Source organism: Schistocerca americana, chromosome 1, assembly GCF_021461395.2.
Source record: "Schistocerca americana isolate TAMUIC-IGC-003095 chromosome 1, iqSchAmer2.1, whole genome shotgun sequence".
Taxonomy (NCBI): Eukaryota; Metazoa; Arthropoda; class Insecta; order Orthoptera; family Acrididae; genus Schistocerca; species Schistocerca americana.
The window spans coordinates 835810040-835830219 of record NC_060119.1 but is presented as its reverse complement, the minus strand read 5'-3'; the positions used below and the strand labels follow the sequence as shown (position 1 = coordinate 835830219).

The 20180-nt window shown below is 40.8% G+C and overlaps 1 protein-coding gene across 3 annotated transcripts in view; it reads left to right on the top strand.

Moving 5' to 3' along the window:
* The window catches only part of LOC124613169 (proteasomal ubiquitin receptor ADRM1-B), a 113820-nt gene that overhangs the window by 44565 nt on the left and 49075 nt on the right, over window positions 1-20180 (top strand). For 2 of the 3 annotated variants that reach the window (XM_047141819.1, XM_047141801.1), the window contains exons 4-5: window positions 3661-3769; window positions 12215-12411. In XM_047141819.1, the coding sequence (XP_046997775.1) occupies window positions 3661-3769; window positions 12215-12411 (306 nt within the window). The remainder of the gene's footprint in view (window positions 1-3660; window positions 3770-12214; window positions 12412-20180) is intronic. The other variant, XM_047141811.1, reaches the window with a different exon arrangement.

The following is a 20180-nucleotide window of genomic DNA, read 5'->3' as shown; positions in this document are numbered from 1 at the left end:
CTTGCAGGTCTCTTGCAAGGACTGGTCTCCTCTGCCAGCTGCACATTGACCACACCTGGATAACACACAGCTATTTATTTCACCCCGAGGACCCACCTTTATGATGCTGCGGGTCAGCTTTTACGGTGGTCCACATCTTGTTGGACTGCCCGCTTTTAACTCCGCTCAGGCAGACGTTTGTGCTGCCTGATACACTTCCTGCACTTTTATCAGATGACTTTGCGATGGCAGATTTAGTTTTGAGTTTTATTCGTGCAGGGGTTTTTTATTGCTTGATCTAAGTGTTTGTCCTTTTTTTTGTGTTGAGTCTGGCTTTTGGCATATGATTTTAGACTGGGGTGGTCGTCTTTTCCTTTTTTGTTTCTATGGTCGGCCAACCACTGTCACACTCAGTGTGATTTTAATTCCTTTTTTTGGTCTCTGTCCGCATCTTTCTTGTCCTGTGTTGTCTCTTGTCATCTCCAGTGTTTATTTTTATTCTTTGTGGATGTCTCAAGTTCATGGAAAAAGGGACCGATGGCCCTAGTAGTCTGGTCCCTTAAATCCCACAAACCAACCAACCAATCCTGCTGTGCTGTCCATAATTCTGTAAGACTACAAGAGGGTGGAGATCTCTTCTGAACAGCACGTTGCAAGGCATCCCAGAAATGCTCAGTAATGTTTGTGTCTGGGGAGTTTGGTGGCCAGCGGAAGTGATTAAACTGAGAAGTGTGTTCTTGGAGCCACTCGCTAGCAATTCTGGATGTGTGGGATTTTGCATTGTCCTACTGGAATTGCCAAAGTCTTTCAGAATGCACAGTGAACATGACTGGATGTAGGTGATCAAACAGGATGCTTATATACATGTCACGTTTCAGTCATATCTAGACATATCAGAGGTCCCATATCACACCAACTGCACATGCCCCACACCATTACAGAGCCTCTGCCAGCATGAACAGTCCCCTGCTGACATGCAGGGTCCATGGATTCATGAGGTTGCCTCCATACCTGTACAACACGTCCATGCGCTTGATGCAATTTGAAACGAGACTCGTCCGACCAGGCAACATGTTTCCAGTCATCAATAGTCCAATGTCAGTTTGATAGGACTAGGCAAGGCACAAAGCTTTGTGTTGTGCACTCATCAATGGTACACAAGTGGGCCTTCTGCTCCGAAAGCCCATATCAATGATGTTTCGTTGAACGGTTTGCATGCTGAAACTTGTTGATGACCCAGCATTGAAGTCTGCAGCAGTTTGCGGAAGTGTTGCATTTTTGTCATGTTGAACAATTCTCTTCAATCGTCGTTGGTATTGTTCTTGCAGGATCTTTTTCCAGCTGCACCGATGCCAGAGATTTGATGTTTTACTGATTCCTGATATTGACAGTACATTTGTGAAATGATCACATGGGAAAATCGCCACTTCATTGCTACCTTGGAGATGTGTTCCATTGCTTGTGCGCCGACTATAACACCAAATTCAAACTTACTTAAATCTTGATAACCTGCCATTGTAGAAGCAGTAACCTATCTAACTACTGCGCCAGACACTTGTTGTCCTATATTGTGTTGGCCGACCACAGAGCCATACTCTGCCTGTTTACATATCTCTATATTCCAGTTCACATGCTTATACTAGTTTCTTTGTTGCTTCAGCATAAAAGGTATTACATATGTAAGCTTTCTGTGCCAATGACTCCTTGTTCGGCCCGAAGGGTTGAAGGGGGAGGAAGAGGGGTGAAGGAAAAGGACTGGTGGAATTCAGGAAGAGAGAGAAAGTTCAGAAAAATAACCTAGAATCCAGGTCAGGGGAGACTTTGCGGATGGTGTTTGGGGAACAGTCAGCAGTGCCCAACAGTTAGTCTTTCTTTCTCATCCTGTCTGATAAGTCTCTCCTGACCTAGGCATCTGGGTGTTTTTTTTTTTTCTGAACTCTGACCATTTCCCTAAACCTCACTAGTCCTTTTTCCCAGATGTCTTCCTTCCCCTTCAATCCTTCTACCAGAACAAAGAGCCACTGGCTCTGAAAGCTTGCATATGTAATACCTTTTATACACTGTGTGATCAAAAGTGTCCAGACACCTGGTTGAAATGACTTAAAAGTTCAGGGCACCCTCCATCGGTAATGCTGGAATTAAATGTGCTGTTGGCCCATGTTTAGCCTTGATGACAGCTTCCACTCTCGCAGGCGTATGTTCAATCAGGTGCTGGAAAGTTTCTTCCCCCATTCTTCAGAGTGCTGCACTAAGGAGAGGTATTGATGTCGGTCGGTGAGGCCTGGCACGAAGTCGGCGTTCCAAAACATCCCAAAGGTGTTCTATAGGATTCAGCTCAGGAGTCTGTGCAGGCCAGTCCATTACAGGGATGTTACTGTCATGTGATCACGCTGCCACAGGCTGTTCATTATGAACAGGTGCTCAATCATGTTGAAAGATGCGATCGCCGTCCCCAAATTGCTCTTCAACAATGGGAAGCAAGAAGGTGCTTAAAACATCAATGTAGGCCTGTGCTGTGATAGTGCCACACAAAACAACAAGGGGTGCAACCCCCCTCCATGAAAAACACGACCCCACCATTTTATTATTGGCACTACGCACACTGGCAGATGACATTTATAGAGCATTCACCATATCCACACCCTACAAATGGATCGCCACATTGTGCACTGTGTTTCGTTACTACACACAACGTTTTTCCACTGTTCAATCGTCCAATGTTTACACTCCTTACACCAAGCGAGGCATCATTTGCCACTTACTGGCGTGATGTGTGGCTTATGAATAGCCTCTCGACCATGAAATCCACGTTTTCTCACATCCCCCTAAATGTCATAGTACTTTCAGTGGATCCTGTGTGATGGCGTGGATAGATGTCTGCCTATTACACATTACGACCCTCTTCAACTGTCGGCAGTCTGTCAGTCAACAGACGAGGTTGGCCTGTACATTTTCATGCTGTACATTTTCATGCTGTACATGGCCCTTCACATTTCCACTTCACTGTCAATCCAGAAGCAGTGGACCCAGGTATGTTTAGGAGTGTGGAAATTTCACGTACAGACGTATGACACAAGTGACACCCAATTACCTGACCACATTTGAAGTACGTGAGTTCCGCGGAGCACCCTATTCTGCTCTCTCACAATGTCTAATGACTACATAGGTCGCTGATATGGAGTACTTGGCAGTAGGTGGCAGCACAGTGCACTTAATATGAAAAACATATGTTTTTGGGGGTGTCAAGATACTTTTGATCACAAGGTGTGGGTGTGTGTGTGTGTGTGTGTGTGTGTGTGTGTGTGTGTGTGATTTAGATCATTTATATATTGTATAATATTTCTGCTTAAATATGTACCACGTGCATAGCCCACTCCCAGCAGTTCTCTTGGCAGCTTCTTCTCATTAGATATTTTATGCCCACATTAAAGATGCATTATAAATTGTCAGTGTCACCTGCTATGAGCTAGTGATATAGAACATCACTGATATTAAATGACAAACTTCAGTTCAGCAGCAGTATTATTCCCTACGAAAGCCTTTTCATTTGTTCTTGTGGAAATGGTGTGAAAATTTTAAGAATTTCAAAATTGTTTTCCCTGCTGCAAGGTATTAACATAACCAGTAATTTATCAATGCGTGAAGTAATTTTTATACAGATTTCAACTTTTTCTTCTGCAGATGGAGACTTGCAAAGTTTGCTGAACAACATGTCTCAACAGCAGCTAATGCAGCTCTTCGGTGGAGTTGGACAAATAGGTGGCCTGTCAAGTTTGTTGGGCACCATGGGGTAAGACACATTATCTTGACTGTAGATCATATTAGAATTTGAAGTATGTTTTTATAGGTATTCTATCTTCTTTGGCTATAAATGTGGATGTTCTGCCCATAAATTATCTTTAAGCTCTGTAGCCTCTCAAAAGAAGGTGTCTAAAGAATGGGTAAATAACATTTGTCAACCTCTGCAACCACTGTGTCGTGCCATAATGGAAAATCATTTTATTGGGGTTGGTTGTAGAGTATTTTGAACAAGAAAAGTAGTGTATCAGCTTCTAATCAACCACAGATGTCACTAGTGCCTCCTTGGAGATGATGATGATGATGATGATGATGATGATGATGATGATGATGATGATGTGGCTTGAGTTATATCAAAGACTGGTTGTGAGTGCATTTTAGTTACAACTTAATAGGTAAACACTAAGAAGTGTAGAACATTGGCTGCATCAGTTCTAAAAGGACTCACATACTGCAAATAGGCATGGCTAGATTCACACTGTTTAAAGAGATGACAGAACATGATGCACGCGATTGCAGAACACAGCTGAGCATTGCTCACCAGGAGGTAGCTTGTGGATCCATCTTCTAAACTTAGCAAAGACACTCCATTTCTGCAGTTGGCAGAAAGAGGAGGTCACTAAGTTAGCCATGTAGCATTCTGGCAGCAGGTAGCCTGCAGAGTTTCCATCATTGGGTAAAAGGAAGGTGCTTGGCTGTTACAGGACACTGTTGGGGTGAAGTGCTGCCATGACATGGAGGCAGAGGCCAAAAATCCATTTCACGGCCACAAAACACATAAAATGCAAACTGTTATAGTTAAAAGTTAGGCAAAAACGCCAAATGAAAGATAAAAATAAGGAAACTAATTATGTCCTAACACTCATTTGACAGAGAGAATAGAACTTCAGATACTGTAGATGTAATCTTTTAAAATACATATTGACTTAAGAAATTAATAACTTCTTAATGCTTCAAGTAAATTTAAAGTACCAAGTATCAGTGGGTAGTGTCTGAACAGCACTGTTCAAATGCAGTTTCAGATTTTTCATTAATGCGGTACATTGTGAATTATTTGCCCAAAAGTTGATTCCAAGAAATAAAACGTATTTTAATGCAAAATAAGTTAGAAACTGATAATTACAGTGACATTCTGAGACAGTAGACAACTGTAGTTATCTGTAATTGTGTAAGTTTCACCATTTTTAATAATAGGTAATAATAAGTTAGGGTAAGCTAACTATCTCATTAACTAAAATTTAAATAACCAGAAAACTAAGGGCCACAGCCAAAATCTAAGATAACATAGGGAAGCTGGTGAAATTCTGGTCCTAATTCATATGTAATATTTTTAGTAGTAACAAGTTAAATGTAAATTTGAGAATTTAGCAATGGCAGGTAGCATCTGGTTAAGAGTGGTTGCTATATTGACTCGGGATAGAGTGAGTGAGTGAGTGAGTGAGTGTGTGTGTGTGTGTGTGTGTGTGTGTGTGTGTGTGTGTGTGTGAGAGAGAGAGAGAGAGAGGGGGGGGGGGGTATAGGTTTATGAGTCGCAACTGTAAGTGACAGAAAGTTTTTGAATAAAAGTTTCATGGAATGTTGTGCAAGAGTTTTCTTAAGTTTAAATGCTGGACTTGTAAAGTTTTCTGACTGTTAACTTAAAAAGAATTTCAACATTGAACAGTCATGTGTTGTGTTGCATTGCATTTAGCACTTTCATAGTTGCAAGGGACTCTGATCTTTTGTTTTGCTGCTTTCATCATCTTAAAGCTTTAATAAACAATTCATTTCTAATTTTTAACTAGCTGGTGTTCGGAAAATTTGTTTCACCACTGGCGCCTTTCGAGCCTGCAATTAGTAATTATTAAGAATGTAACGTAGCCAGTGAAAATTAAATACTACACACTTAAACCCATTGACTTCCCAGGACACTTAAAGTATTAAAAGCCAGCTATGTGTCAGAGGTAATGCTGGCTGTCCTATTTTCTGCCTTGCAGAGTTTATGCTCTCTCCGTGCCGCTTGCTGCTTAAAGTGGCAAAGAAAAAATGTATGCTAAATAGTATTATGTCTGGAAGATAATAGTGCCTGATTTTTGGTGTCAGAAATGTTATCAAATTAGGTAGAAACATTTAAAGTAGAGCTTTGAAATGAGTACTTTCACTCACTTTTGTATCTTATAGTGTGGTAAGTGGAAACACTCATTAGAAAATTGTATTGGGGTACTACAAATGTAGTACAGAATTATAAATGGTGAGTGACTCTCAGTTAATATTAAAATATAGTATTGACAAACAAGCAGTTAGTATCAGTTTTATGTACACATTTTCTAGTCATTGTTCTATGATGGATACTTTCCTGCTTCAAAAATTCATGGCATAACTTGCTGGAAGTAAAGTGGCAAGTGGAAACTGCAACACAAGATCAGAAAACCAATATACGGATGGAAATCCATAAATTTCCTTCAAAATATTGTCATCACACTGTGATCCCACATCTATATTAACTGTCCACTTAACAAAACAATAAGTGACAATTTTGGTACATTTTTATCTTCTTCCCACCTGTAGACCACTGGAATGTTGAATTATGTGCAGTCAGCTCCAACACGTGTTATAATGAACAAACATTAAAACAGCCACTTAAAAACATGCCACGGGTAAGGGTAAGGCTTTGTTATTGATGGCAGATACATCTGCCGAACGCAGCACCACATTCTGACTGTTTACATATGTCTGTATTTGAATATACATGTCTACACCAATTTCTTTGGGGGCTTCAGTGTAGTTGCAATTTGTTTCTCTCAGCTGACAGCATCAGTAGTGACATATAAAATAATGAATATAGTCAGTTGATTGCACAATTTATTTTCCACATTCGTCTGTGTATGAAGTTGCAGTATTAGAAAATTGTAGCGAAATGCAGGGAGTGGCAACTGTCCCTTAACATAGACAAGTGTAATGTATTGCGAATGCATAGAAAGAAGGATCCTTTATTGTATGATTATATGATAGCGGAACAAACACTGGTAGCAGTTAGTTCTGTAAAATATCTGGGAGTATGCGTGCGGAACGATTTTAAGTGGAATGATCATATAAAATTAATTGTTGGTAAGGCGGGTACCAGGTTGAGATTCATTGGGAGAGTGCTTAGAAAATGTAGTCCATCAACAAAGGAGGTGGGTTACAAAACACTCGTTCGACCTATACTTGAGTATTGCTCATCAGTGTGGGATCCGTACCAGATCGGTTTGACGGAGGAGATAGAGAAGATCCAAAGAAGAGCGGCGCGTTTCGTCACAGGGTTATTTGGTAACCATGATAGCATTACGGAGATGTTTATTAAACTCAAGTGGCAGACTCTGCAAGAGAGACGCTCTGCATGGCGGTGTAGATTGCTCGCCAGGTTTCGAGAGGGTGCGTTTCTGGATGAGGTATCGAATATATTGCTTCCCCCTACTTATAACTCCCGAGGAGATCACGAATGTAAAATTAGAGAGATTAGAGCGCGCACGGAGGTTTTCAGACAGTCGTTCTTCGCGCGAACCATACGCGACTGGAACAGGAAAGGGAGGTAATGACAGTGGCACGTAAAATGCCCTCCGCCACACACCTTTGGGTGGCTTGCGAAGTATAAATGTAGATGTAGATGTAGACGGACAGTAGTTTTCACATTCCAGTTAGCTGTTGCTAACTGTATGTCATTAGTGCCATAAATTCATTCTTCCCATGTGTTTCCAGCCTTTGCACGTGGAGGTCATAATATAGACTACACATTTATTATGGCTTAGAATGGATTGTTGCTTGTATATAATTTCTTATTTGCATCATAAATAGTGACAGAAATGGTACTGTGACTTTAGTGTAGTTTTGTTTAGGCAGAAGTGTTAGTTTTCATCAAATATGTGTTACTTATGTTGACAATGACTGGTTTTCTGGGTGTAACATCTTCACAGTTAATCACAAGAATATTTAAGTGATTATTGTCAGAATTAACAGGTAGAACTGAAGAGGATGGGGGAACCATTAGCCAAGAGCGGCAGAAGTTGTATGTGTATTTTGCAGGATTCAGTATGGCGTACCATTGTTACAATTGACTACAATATTGCTATTTACTTCTGAATGTAAGAAAGTGTGAAATGTTGAATTCTGATGTAACATAAACAAACTCAAGCTAAGTGCACTAATAATCTACGTAGTGTCAACTGTCATCTCTCCTTCCTTGCAAGTAGTTATTTCTTCGCAGGAAAAACCTGTGCACTAGCTGCTTCATGGAAAGAAGGCTTCAAATGTGTATTATTTTATGACAGTCTGTAACAAGAGAATGTTCACTCATCAGACAGATCATTAGGACCACCTACTTAATATCTGATGTGTTCTCCTTTGGCACAGATAACATCTACATCTACATTTACATTTATACTCCACAAGCCACCCAACGGTGTGTGGCGGAGGGCACTTTACGTGCCACTGTCATTACCTCCCATTTTTGTTCCAGTCGCATGTGGTTCGTGGGAAGAACGACTGCCGGGATGCCTCCGTGCGTGCTCGAATCTCTCTAATTTTACATTCCTGATCTCAGGAGGTATAAGTAGGGGGAAGCAATATATTCGATACCTCATCCAGAAATGCACCCTCTCGAAACCTGGACAGCAAGCTACACCACAATGCAGAGCGCCTCTCTTGCAGAGTCTGCCACTTGAGTTTGCTAAACATCTCCGTAACGCTGTCACGCTTACCAAATAACCCTGTGACGAAACGCGCCGCTCTTCTTTGGAACTTCTCTATCTCCTCCGTCAATCCGATCTGGTACTGATCCCACACTGATGAGCAATACTCAAGTATAGGTCGAACCAGTGTTTTGTAAGCCACCTCCTTTGTTGATGGACTACATTTTCTAAGCACTCTCCCAATGAATCTCAACCTGGTACCCGCCTTACCAACAATTAATTTTATATGGTCATTCCACTTAAAATCATTCCGCACGCATACTCCCAGATATTTTACAGAAGTAACTGCTACCAGTGTTTGTTCCGCTGTCATATAATCATACAATAAAGAATCCTTCTTTCTATGTATTCGCGATACATTACATTTGTCTATGTTAAGGGTCAGTTGCCACTCCCTGCACCAAGTGCCTATCCACTGCAGATCTTCCTGCATTTCGCTACAATTTTCTAATGCTGCAACTTCTCTGTATACTACAGCATCATCCGCGAAAAGCTGCATGGAACTTCCGACACTATCTAATAGGTCATTTGTATATATTGTGTAAAGCAATGGTCCCATAACACTTCCCTGTGGCATGCCAGAGGTTACTTATATGTCTGTAGATGTCTCTCCATTGAAAACAACATGCTGTGTTCTGTTTGCTGAAAACTCTTCAATCCAGCCACACAGCTGGTCTGATATTCTGTGGGCTCTTACTTTATCAGGCGACAGTGCAGAACTGTATCGAATGCCTTCCGGAAGTCAAGGAAAATGCAACCTGCCTGGGAGCCTGTATCTAATATTTTCTGGGTCTCATGAACAAATAAAGCGAGTTGGGTCTCACACGATCGCTGTTTCTGGAATCCGTGTTGATTCCTACAGAGTAGATTCTGGATTTCCAGAAACGACATGATACATGAGCAAAAAACATGTTCTAAAATTCTACAACAGATAGACATCAGAGATATAGGTCTATAGTTTTGCGCATCTGCTCGACGACCCTTCTTGAAGACTGGGATAACCTGTGCACTTTTCCAATCATTTGGAACCTTCCGTTCCTCTAGAGACTTGCGGTACACGGCTGTGTCATTGTATGGAAGCAGTGAGGCTTTGGTGGGTCTCTGGAGGGAGTTGGAACCCCATCTCCACACACACAAGTCACATAATTCCTATAAATTCTGCTAGTGGGGCAGCGATGAGCTCTGATGCCACATTCAATCTCATCCCAGATGTGTTAAATCGGGTTCAGATCTGGTAAGTTGGGGGACCAGTACATCAATTTTAACTCACCACTGTGTCCCTTGAACCAGTCCCATCGCTGTCGTGGCCATGCGGCATTGTGTATTGTCTTGTTGAAAAATGCCACTGCCATCAGAAAACATGATCATCATGAAGGTGTGTACATAGCATGCAACCAGTGTATGATATTCTTTGGCTGTCGTGCCTTGCACAAGCTCCATTGGGTCCATGGGTGGTCATGTGAATGTTCCCCAGAGCATAATAGAGCTGTCACCAGTTTCTCCTTCCCGTATTATAGGTGTAGAGGAGCTGTTCACATGGAAGATGATGGCTTCATGCCCTCCCATTGGCATGATGGAGGAGGCATCAGGATTCATCAGACCATGCAATGCTCTGCCACTGCACTAATGACCATGTGCCCATACCAGTCATAGTTGCCAATGTCGTGGTGTTAACATTGGCACATAGGTGGGTTGTAGACTGCAGAGGCCCATCATTAGAAATGCTTGGTGCACTGTTTGTTCACACACACTTGTACTCTGCCCAGCATTAAAGTCTGATGTTAGTTCTCCCACAGTTCACTGCCTACGATGTCAGACATCTGTATTGAGGGTGGCCACCCAATCCCCCAATGTCTGGACATGGTTTCACCACATGTTGAAGACAACACAGCACTTCTCAAACACCTGAAAAGTACTGCAGTTACTGAAATGCTTGTGTCGAGCATCCGGGCCATCACAAGCTGCCCTCCGTCAAACTCAGATTACATGGCTTCCCCATTTTACACGCAGGCTGCAAGCTCACTGATACTACATGCACCATGTGCGGGCCTAGCAGTTATTCCTTGCCAGATGACTCAATCACCTGGACGGGTTTATACCAATAGTAGGTTGGTGGTCATAAAGTTCTGGCTGATCACTGTATACTTTACATTTGGAATGGGTACTCTAAAGCACCAAATATGTGAGAATAAACGTAGTGTTGTTACTTTTATAGTTCTAATCACTGTGGGCACTTGCTGTTGCACCAAAACTTGAGTAGCTGTGCCATCCAGAACAGTCTCCCACGGTTAGCAGGATGCAATGATCTAGCAGACAATGAAGCGTCATTTGGGTTTAAAGTCCCATCAGTGATGTCATTAGAGTTAATGCTCATACTTTGAAAAGCAAAGTTCAAGGAGGAAACTTGTCTGTCTCATTTTCAGTGGAACCAACCAGGCATTCATCTTAATAGCATTTGGGAAACAGTGAGAACCTTAACCTGTATAACTGCTCAGTAATTTTGAACACTGCTTCTTCTGAATGAATGCCAGTTTGACAGTATCCTTGACATGGGAATGTTAAACTGCCTTAATCCCAAGGGGCAAATGGTACATGTACACTGATCTTTCTGCATACTGAGTTTCTCACTTGAGGTGTACAGTCAGCAGCATAGTACCTTGCCCCCATTTTTCCCAAATTGTCAGTGGTTAACTGTGAACATTCTGTGGACTTGAGTGTTTACTGTTACGGTTTTGTGATTGGATAACAGCAATCCTTGTGCACTAATTCAGAGGTATGCTCTTTGTACCCTGGCACCGTGCCGCAACCGATCACCAGAACTTACCAATCTCTGTAAAACTATTGTGTTTCTCAGAGAATGTTGCAATTTATGAACTTCAAACAATTAGGGATTGCCACTATTGCCACAGGTGGCTGAGCAAGTGTCTGTTTCAATTGCTCATCAATGTAAGTACTAGTTATTTATTGATGTCCATATAAGCTATTAGTAATGAATATAAATAAAGTATATGCATGTATAAAAGTGTGTGTATGTATGTCTTTTGCACTCTTAAAAGAAGTTCAGCGCTACTTATAGAGATACATAAGAGCACAAGAGAAATTTAGTGGGAGATGCTGCCATATCTGATTCACAAACTGTTTTTACATCAAAATTTGTAATATTAATTGTGAATGCTGAGCATTTTAAGAATTAAATTTGCAAAATTGTTTCGTTAGAATGGAAATAGAAGACAAAATACATTAAAGAACTCTGAAGGCTGTTTGTATCGTGGGTCTGTGGTATAACATTATAGTATAAATCCACATTTCGGGTTGTTTGATTCTTCTGTCACTGTTTGGAAGCAACATTTCACAAGTGACAATGAAGACGCACTTCTCTTCTACTGCAGTCTTGTAGATTATTGTGAAAGCTCATCATCTGCAGTTTCACTGTCAACCAAAGCTTATCTTTTAAACTTAGGATTATTCCTTGGATGTTTTAAATATTTCTCCTCTTGCAGTGCAAAATATATTTAAAACAGGCCATCTTCCACTACATTGAACTACAGTTCATCCTGCAATTATCTTGGTTAGCTGGATTCTTGGGTCAGAGGAAGGAAAGGGCATTCTATCTTCTTTTGTGGCTATTTCTTCTAGTGATCTGTTAAGTACAAATTAAGCATTTAATTCTGTGATCAATATAACTTACAGATAACACTTTTTTGTTTCCTTTCATCTTCCATTTTTCACAGTAGACGTGGACCGTCATCTGGTACCCAGGGTAGCTCTCGCTCAGGCACAACTACCTCCACTACTAGTTCAGCTAGTGCCACAACTGGGAGTACAACCACTACAAGCAGTTCTGCTCCTGCTGTTACTACAACTACAGCAGCCCAACCTGCAGTCTCAACAGCAGGAAAGGAAACCTCGGAGAAACCTGCTACAGCAGGTAAGTGGAATAACATGGCAGATGTAAGAGACAATTTTTTTTCATGAATTATTTGAATATACCGGACAATATTTGTTGCTATTTTATGATAAAATGTTGTAGCATAGTCCCATCTAGGTATATAACAATGAAAAAGATGATTATAAACAAATGAAGTCAGAGCTGGGGAAGTAACAGAAGTGGATTCACACTTTGAGCAAGTTTTTAGGTACTCATGAAGGTAACACAGCTCTATTTTGGTTTTCTGCACTTCGTACTTCGCGTCAGACTTCTTCACATTTTCAAAAGTGTGTATTACTACATCTTGAATCAGTTAAGACATCCAACCTTTGGTGATGGGTCGAGTACGTTTCACATTACTTTTTGCAGAAGCTGATGTAAATGTGACATCGTGGCATTCTGAAGGCGACCAGAAATGAGGGTATCGATTTGTCAATCACTATAGTCTCATGTTGTTATTAATGGATGTGTTAGTGGCAGGAGAATCTCAGTTATAGCAAGAACTCTTTGGGAATATGTTGGTGGTTGTGCAACATGCAAAATATTTGTGACAAGGAAGAATATGAATGTTATTGCTCATTGTTTCACTTGCAGCAATTTAAGCTGTCCTCTTACATTCCTGCCTAACTACACCCTGAGAAATCATCACATATTCGGAAATAAATGGTGAAGTATTTGTGATAAGGAGCAATATGAATTTTATTGCTGCTCATTTCACTTGCATGAACGTAATCTGTCCTCTTGGGTTTCTGCATAACCAGACACTCAGATATCACCACACATTCAAAACTGAACATGTGAATATTTATTTTATCCTTCACTCTCTAACCAGACAGAAAAAAATTAAATATTGCAGAACATATTGTATTATGATGATAATGAATGTGATAACCATGCAAAGTTGAAAAAATATTGGTATGCAGCTAGTTACAAACCTAGAACCTCAAACTTGGCCAATCATGACATTTTACATTACACTACAGCTTACTCATCTGAATTTTGTATTGTGCGTTGGTTATCATAAAGTCTCTTCAAGCCTTATGTCTTCAATGCCTTATTAATTAACATTTAAAGATAAGTGTGATGTATTTGTGATACGGTACTTTCAGTGCACCACTGCTTTTAAATGATGTACTGCGCTTATAAGTCACACACTATGAAGAAAATCAATAACTGAAGTGCACACAGTTCACACAAGGTCGTTCACAAGCATTCATAAAAGTCAATAGTCAGAAGCCCGCTATTGATGTCACTAGTGTGAAAAGTAGTGTGAAGCGGTGTCCACACTGTCAAAGGAAATGTGTTTCTGTTGGAGACATTATTTCTTACAGTGTTTCAAATCTGCTTCTGACTTGGTTTCCTGTCACTGTTTCTGTCCACACTGGCAGCAAACATTTCTTGGTGTATGCATGCTACTTGTTGTGTTGTTTTCATGTTGTCACCCATGTCACATCTAGAGACGAGGAAACTGTAATATGTACTGCTGCATTATTAATACTTGACCTGTGGCTAGAAGGCAATAACCGGCTCTGTTTTTCGTAGTTTTACAGAATAAGGTTGCGTTTATCGAAGAATTTCGTAGTTGGTTTAAAACTACAATATTGTTTTGATAGCGAGTTTGTATAGTAGTTGGTAATGGTTGATAAAATCAGATTTGTTTTGTATGAAGTAGATTTGTTGGTTAGTGTAGAGTTGTCGTCTTTGGTGGGCGAAAAGATACTATGGAACAGCTGGTGGGAAAAACTGGCTACATATAGGAACTAAGTATGGAAGACAGCTCTAGTTTCTGTAATTGCACTTGCATATTCTTTAACGATTGTGAATTTCTGGCAAATATGGTGTCACCATTTCTTTAAAAAAAGATCGAAATTTCAGGGAAGCAATTGCTGCCAGACTTTTGTCAACGGGAGATTAATTCCAGAGCCTTGAGTATTTATTTCACGTTTCTAAGAAAGCGACTACAAACAACCTTATTTTGTTTTCTACGTAGTCTTTCTCAGTATTCTACCAAATGTAGCAGCAGTTTTCTGCAGATCACCTTGTTTTATTGCTGTTCTTGTACTGCTTGCATCATATACTTCACAAGCAGCCATCAAACTGGTGCAACGATAACAACTCAACAGTCTGCTACCTCGTCCAGTGCAATTTTTTTCCCCTCCCCGGAGAAACAGTACAGCAAGAGAAAACAAAACACCTAACAACTCTATACAACAGATGACACAATGCAATATACAAACACACTTTCACTGTGCAGCGGTGACATGATTTCCTTTGATCTATACAGACACTGCTATGGACAAATGTTTGTGTTTTGAAAGATGTTTCCAAATGGTATATGCATCCAATAGCTGGAAACATGTTTCAAGCTTAACGTTTACACGGCTTGAAGTTTACTCGACACAAGTAAACTTCTATTGGCTACAGGACACACACACACACACACACACACACACACACACACACACACACACAAAACCATTTTAAATTCAGACACCTTTCAATGTACTCCAGTTTTCATTATTTTCATCAATGTTTGCTTTTTTTGTGGATGATCACAAAGGGAAGATCTCTCAAACATTTATATTTTTTAGTCATAGCATGTCGGAAAACGGCTAGGTTACTTTGTACACATTTCAGTTTTTTTGATGAGTTTATACTTACTGTTACACATCTGTCATTTTTTAAGAACTGATGAAACTCATTGCCACAAATTATTGTATAAGCTTTGTATTATACATTTAATTCCCTTCACTTATACAGTGTGTTGCTGAGGATTACGATTTTTAATTGTATGTATGTTTTTGCTTGTATTTTGGTGGTTTTAATGTTTTTCTCGATTCTGCATGTTCCTCAGTTTTGCAATTTTTTAAAGTCTGGATCCCACGAAAATGTAAAATTGGGCTTTCGCTGTAGATAGAAGATTATTTACGTACATGAGCAACAAGAGCGTACCTAACCCCAGATGTGATTTCTCCTCAGTCGTAATAATGTCCTCAGGACAATATTGCTTGATTAATAAGTACAATTCTTTTGGATTAGATGTGGTGTTATCTATTGGCTGGCTATTTCATAATCATATCATCAGTTCCCTAAAATCTCAGTTTATCTACAAAAACAGCACAATTCACGGAGTCAAATGCCCTAAATAGGATGCAGAAAATACAAAATGGTGCTACTCTATTATTTAATGCTCGGAGGATTTGTTGAGTGAACATAACATGTAAATGGCATTCTCAATAGAGCCTCTCTTCTGAAATCCAAATTGTGGTTTACTAAGGATATCATTGTTGCTGAGGTGACATGTTCTAGTCTACATCGCCTTCTGAAAAATTTTGGTAAAGGGGTGATGACCTCTCTCCTGTTAAACTACCACCTTACTTAAAGAGAGGTCTTATGTCTTATTTGAGTCTCTCTGTAAAAATGCCTTGTGTTAATGGTGCATTACATATTTCAGAAAAGACAGGAGTTATTACTTGGAAACAAATGTACATCTACGTATATATTCTGTAAACCTCCATGATGTGCATGGCGGAGGGTAGGTCCCATTGTACTATTTACTAGGGTTTCTTTCCATTCGATTCACATATGGAGTGTGGGAAGAATGATTGTGTGAATGCCTCTGTGCATGCAGCAATTATCCTAATTTTATCCTCACAATCCCTACGCGAGTGATATGTAAGGGGTTGTAGTATACCCCTAGAGTAGTCATTGAAACTTTATTAACAGACTTTCTTGGGATACTTTATATATGTGTTAAAGAGTCTGCCGGTTCAGCTCATTCAGTATCTCTGTGAGACTCTCCCGTGGATAAAACAGACTTAGGAACATCTGTGCTGCCCTTCTCTGCTTACGTTCAATATCCCCTGTTGTTTGTATTTGGTACAGGTCCACACTCTTCAGGAATATTCTAGGATGGGTCACATGAGTGATCTGTAAGCAATCTCTTTTGTAGATTGTTGGCACTTCCCCAGTGTTCTACCAATAAACCGAAGTTTGCCACCTGCTTTACCCACAACTGAAACTATGTGACCATTCCATTTCATATCACTACAAAGTTTTACGAGCCAGCTATTTGTATGAGCTGACCAATCCAAACAGTGACTCATCGATATTATTATTATTATAGGATACTATGTTTTTTTCATTTTGTGAAGTGCAAAGTTTTACATTTCTGAACAAGTTGCCAAGCACTGCACCAGATTGAAATCTTGTCAAGATGTGACTGAATATATATGCAGCTTCTCTTAGATGGCACTTCAGTATAGATAACTGCATTATCTGCAAAAAGCCAGATTTTATTGTTAAATTGTCAGAAGGTCATTAATATAAAACATGAACAGCAAGGGCGCCAACACATTTCCCTGGGGCACACCAGAAGTACATCTGATGATAACGTGTCGTTTCGTCCCTACCAAAGAGTCCTCAGTCCAGTCGCAAATTTCACTTAATACCCCATATGATCATACTTTTGACATTAAATGCAGGTGTGGTACTGAGTCAAATGATTTTTAGAAATAAAGACACACTGCATCTACCTGGTTGCCTTGATCCAAAGCTTTCAGTATGTCTTGCGAGGAAAGTGTGAGTTCGATTTTAAATGATCAATATTTTTGAAACTTGTGCTGGCTGTCATGGAGAAGATCATTCTGTTCAAGATACCCAATTGTGTTTGCACTCAGAATTTGCTCTAAGATTCCACAATGATTAATGTCAAAGATTTTGGACGGTAGCTTTGTTGATCACTTCAACTACCCTTCTTGTAGTTGGGTGTGACCTTTGCCTTTTTCCAAGAACTGGGCACGGTTTGTTGCTCGAGGGATCTATGATAGATTATAGTAAGAAGAGGGGCTTACTCTGATGCAAATTCAGTATAGAATCCGACAGGGATTCCATCGGGTCCTGGAGCTTTGTTCAATTTCAATGATTTCAGCTGTTTCTCAACACCACTGACACTAACACTTATTTCATTCATGTTTTCAGTGGTACAAGGATTAAATTGGGGCAGTTTTCTTGGGCTTTCCTTTGTAAATGAAAATTTAAAATGGAGTCAGGAGTTTCAGCTTTGGCTTTGCTACTCTCAATTTCAGTTCGTCTCTTTTGCTAGGGGTTGGACACTAACTTTGGTGCCACTACCAGCCTTCACATGGGACCAGAATTTCTTTAGATTTTATAAAATGTTACATGACAATATTCTGCTGTGATTGTCATTGAGGGCATCATGTGTTGCCCTCTTGACAGCCAAAGGAGTTTCTTTCAGCAACTCTATCTGTAGCAGTATGCTTTGTTTTACACCTATTTCACAGTAATATCTGTTTCTGTAGAAGTTTCATTCAAGGACTGTGTACCATGAAGGTTCCCTCTAATTATCGACTGTTCTTTTGTTCACATACCTATACAGTGTGTGGTCAACTAGGTGTAAAACGGGCCTCTGTGTGGGCTGTCTCCCATGGCTTCCAGTTTTCTCCCTCCAAAATGCCTGTTGTGCATTATTGTTGTCGATCCACTAAGGTGACCAGCCCCTCGAAGTTGTAGCACAGTCCTGTTTCTTGAGCCTTACTTTTGTAAAATGCTGACACGGCTGTCCCATATACACCACCTAAAGACTATATGCATGCACAGAAGCTTAATGCTCTCTGCATCCTGGCCCACACATCTTGGGGTGAAGACTGTACCACTCTTCTCCATCTTTACCATGCTCTGGTCTTTTCCAGACTAGATTGTGGGAGTCAGGTTTATGGCTCAGTGACTCCTTCCACTTTGCAACTACTTGACCCTCTCCACCATTGTGGGGTGCATCTGGCTATTGGTGCCTTTCACACTAATCCCGCTGACAGTCTCCTCACAGAAGTGGAGATTCCCCCTCTACAAATACGATGGAGTCAACTCCTGGTTTCTTATGCAATCGCCATTTGCCATCTCCCTCCTGACAGTCGCCCATGCCGGTTGGCATGGTTCTCGCTTCCCCCTGTCAGGATCTCCATCTCTACTCACTGGAATGCATCCCATGTATTTCCTCTGTAACATCCTTGGATGGTGCCTAAACCACAGATTAGGACCTGCCTATTCCAGCGTTCCTAAGGTCCATGTTGCCCCTATGGTCTTCAGGTGTCTTGTACATGCCATCCTTGCAGAGTTCCAAGTTGCCAACATCTTCTACACTGATGGTTCTAAAACAATAGATAAGGCTGGATATGCTTTGATGCCTCCTACTGGCTTAGAACACCATTTATTGCCAGTATCATGTAGTGTGTTCGCAGCAGAGCTTCTAGCCATTCAGAGCCCTCCATTTTGTTTCTCAGGCCTCCCTCCAAAGTGTTTCAATTTGTTCTGACTCAGTGAACACACTGCAGACTATCGACTGATGCTACTACTCTCTTCACTCTTTGGTCTCTGCTATTCATGACTTCTCCGCCCTTGGCCATGCCACCTGCTCAGTTGTCTTTTTCTGGGTCGCAAATCACATGGGTATCCCAGGGAATGAACTGGTTGATTGTTTGGCTAGAGAAGCAGATACTTATCCCTCATTTCCTTTCATGATTCCAGCTGCGGTTATGCGGACCTACGTCAAATCTATCTTTGCCCAAAAGTGGAATGACATCTGGTGTGCTGCTGCTCATAATAATAAACTGCACAATCAAGGAGTCTACTGCAGTTTGGTGCTCTTCCTTCCACTCCTCACTGTTTTATGCCATCTACTCATTGGTCATACCAGGCTCACCCATTGTTTCCTCTTGCGTAACGAACCAAACTCACAATGTGGTTGAGGAGCCAGATTGACAGTATCCCACATATTGGTGGAATGTCCCCTCCTTTTGACCCTTCGTGCTAAGTATAATCTTCCAGATTCCTCAATTTTAATATTGGAAGACGTTTCATGAATGGTTGAACTGGTCCTCAGTTTACTCTGTGAAAGTGGCTTTTATTTCCAGATATAAGGTTTTGCTTTGCTCCAGAAGCAGGGGCAGGGTGGTTGTGGTTGGGACCTTGTTTCATGTCTTCTCGGTCTGGGACCTCATGACCGCTCCACCTAGGAAAGAACGCTCTGTTTTTCCAGTTTTTAGATTTGGTCTCACATTTTATGCCTTTTGCCGTGTGCGTTTTAACTTCATTATTTTATAATTTGACTCCCTTGACTGGATACGTCTACTTTTTGTGGACCCTCTTCCTTGTGTGAGGGAGGCCGGAGTGGCCGAGCGGTTCTGGGCGCTACAGTCTGGAACTGCGCGACCGCTACGGTCGCAGGTTCGAATCCTGCCTTGGGCATGGATGTGTGTGATGCCCTTAGGTTAGTTAGGTTTAAGTAGTTCTAAGTTCTAGGGGACTGATGACCTCAGAAGTTAAGTCCATAGTGCTCAGAGCCATTTGAACCTTTTGTGAGTAGCTACAGAATTGTGGAACTGATGAGCTCGCCATTTGGTCCCATGAACCCTCTCTAGTAATGAATCAGTCAGTCATTTACATGAGCCAGAATTTCTCTACATGCTTCTGACCTGTGCTGAAAGTTTCAAGTTACTCTTCGAGATGTGTTACTACTAATTTATCTTGTTTACTGAACACACACAGCTTTCTGCTTGCCACAACCACATCATGATCACTGATACTGCTTCAATGTAGCTATTTCCAAAGAGTTCAAGTGTATTTGTTGCCCGTAGATCCAATATATTTACGACTCCGTTAGAAACACCATCAAATCCAGATGAGCTTTTATTTTATTTTTGAGAGGACATATAATTTTCTTTGTTTTAGGAGGAGATATTTGTGGTACATTC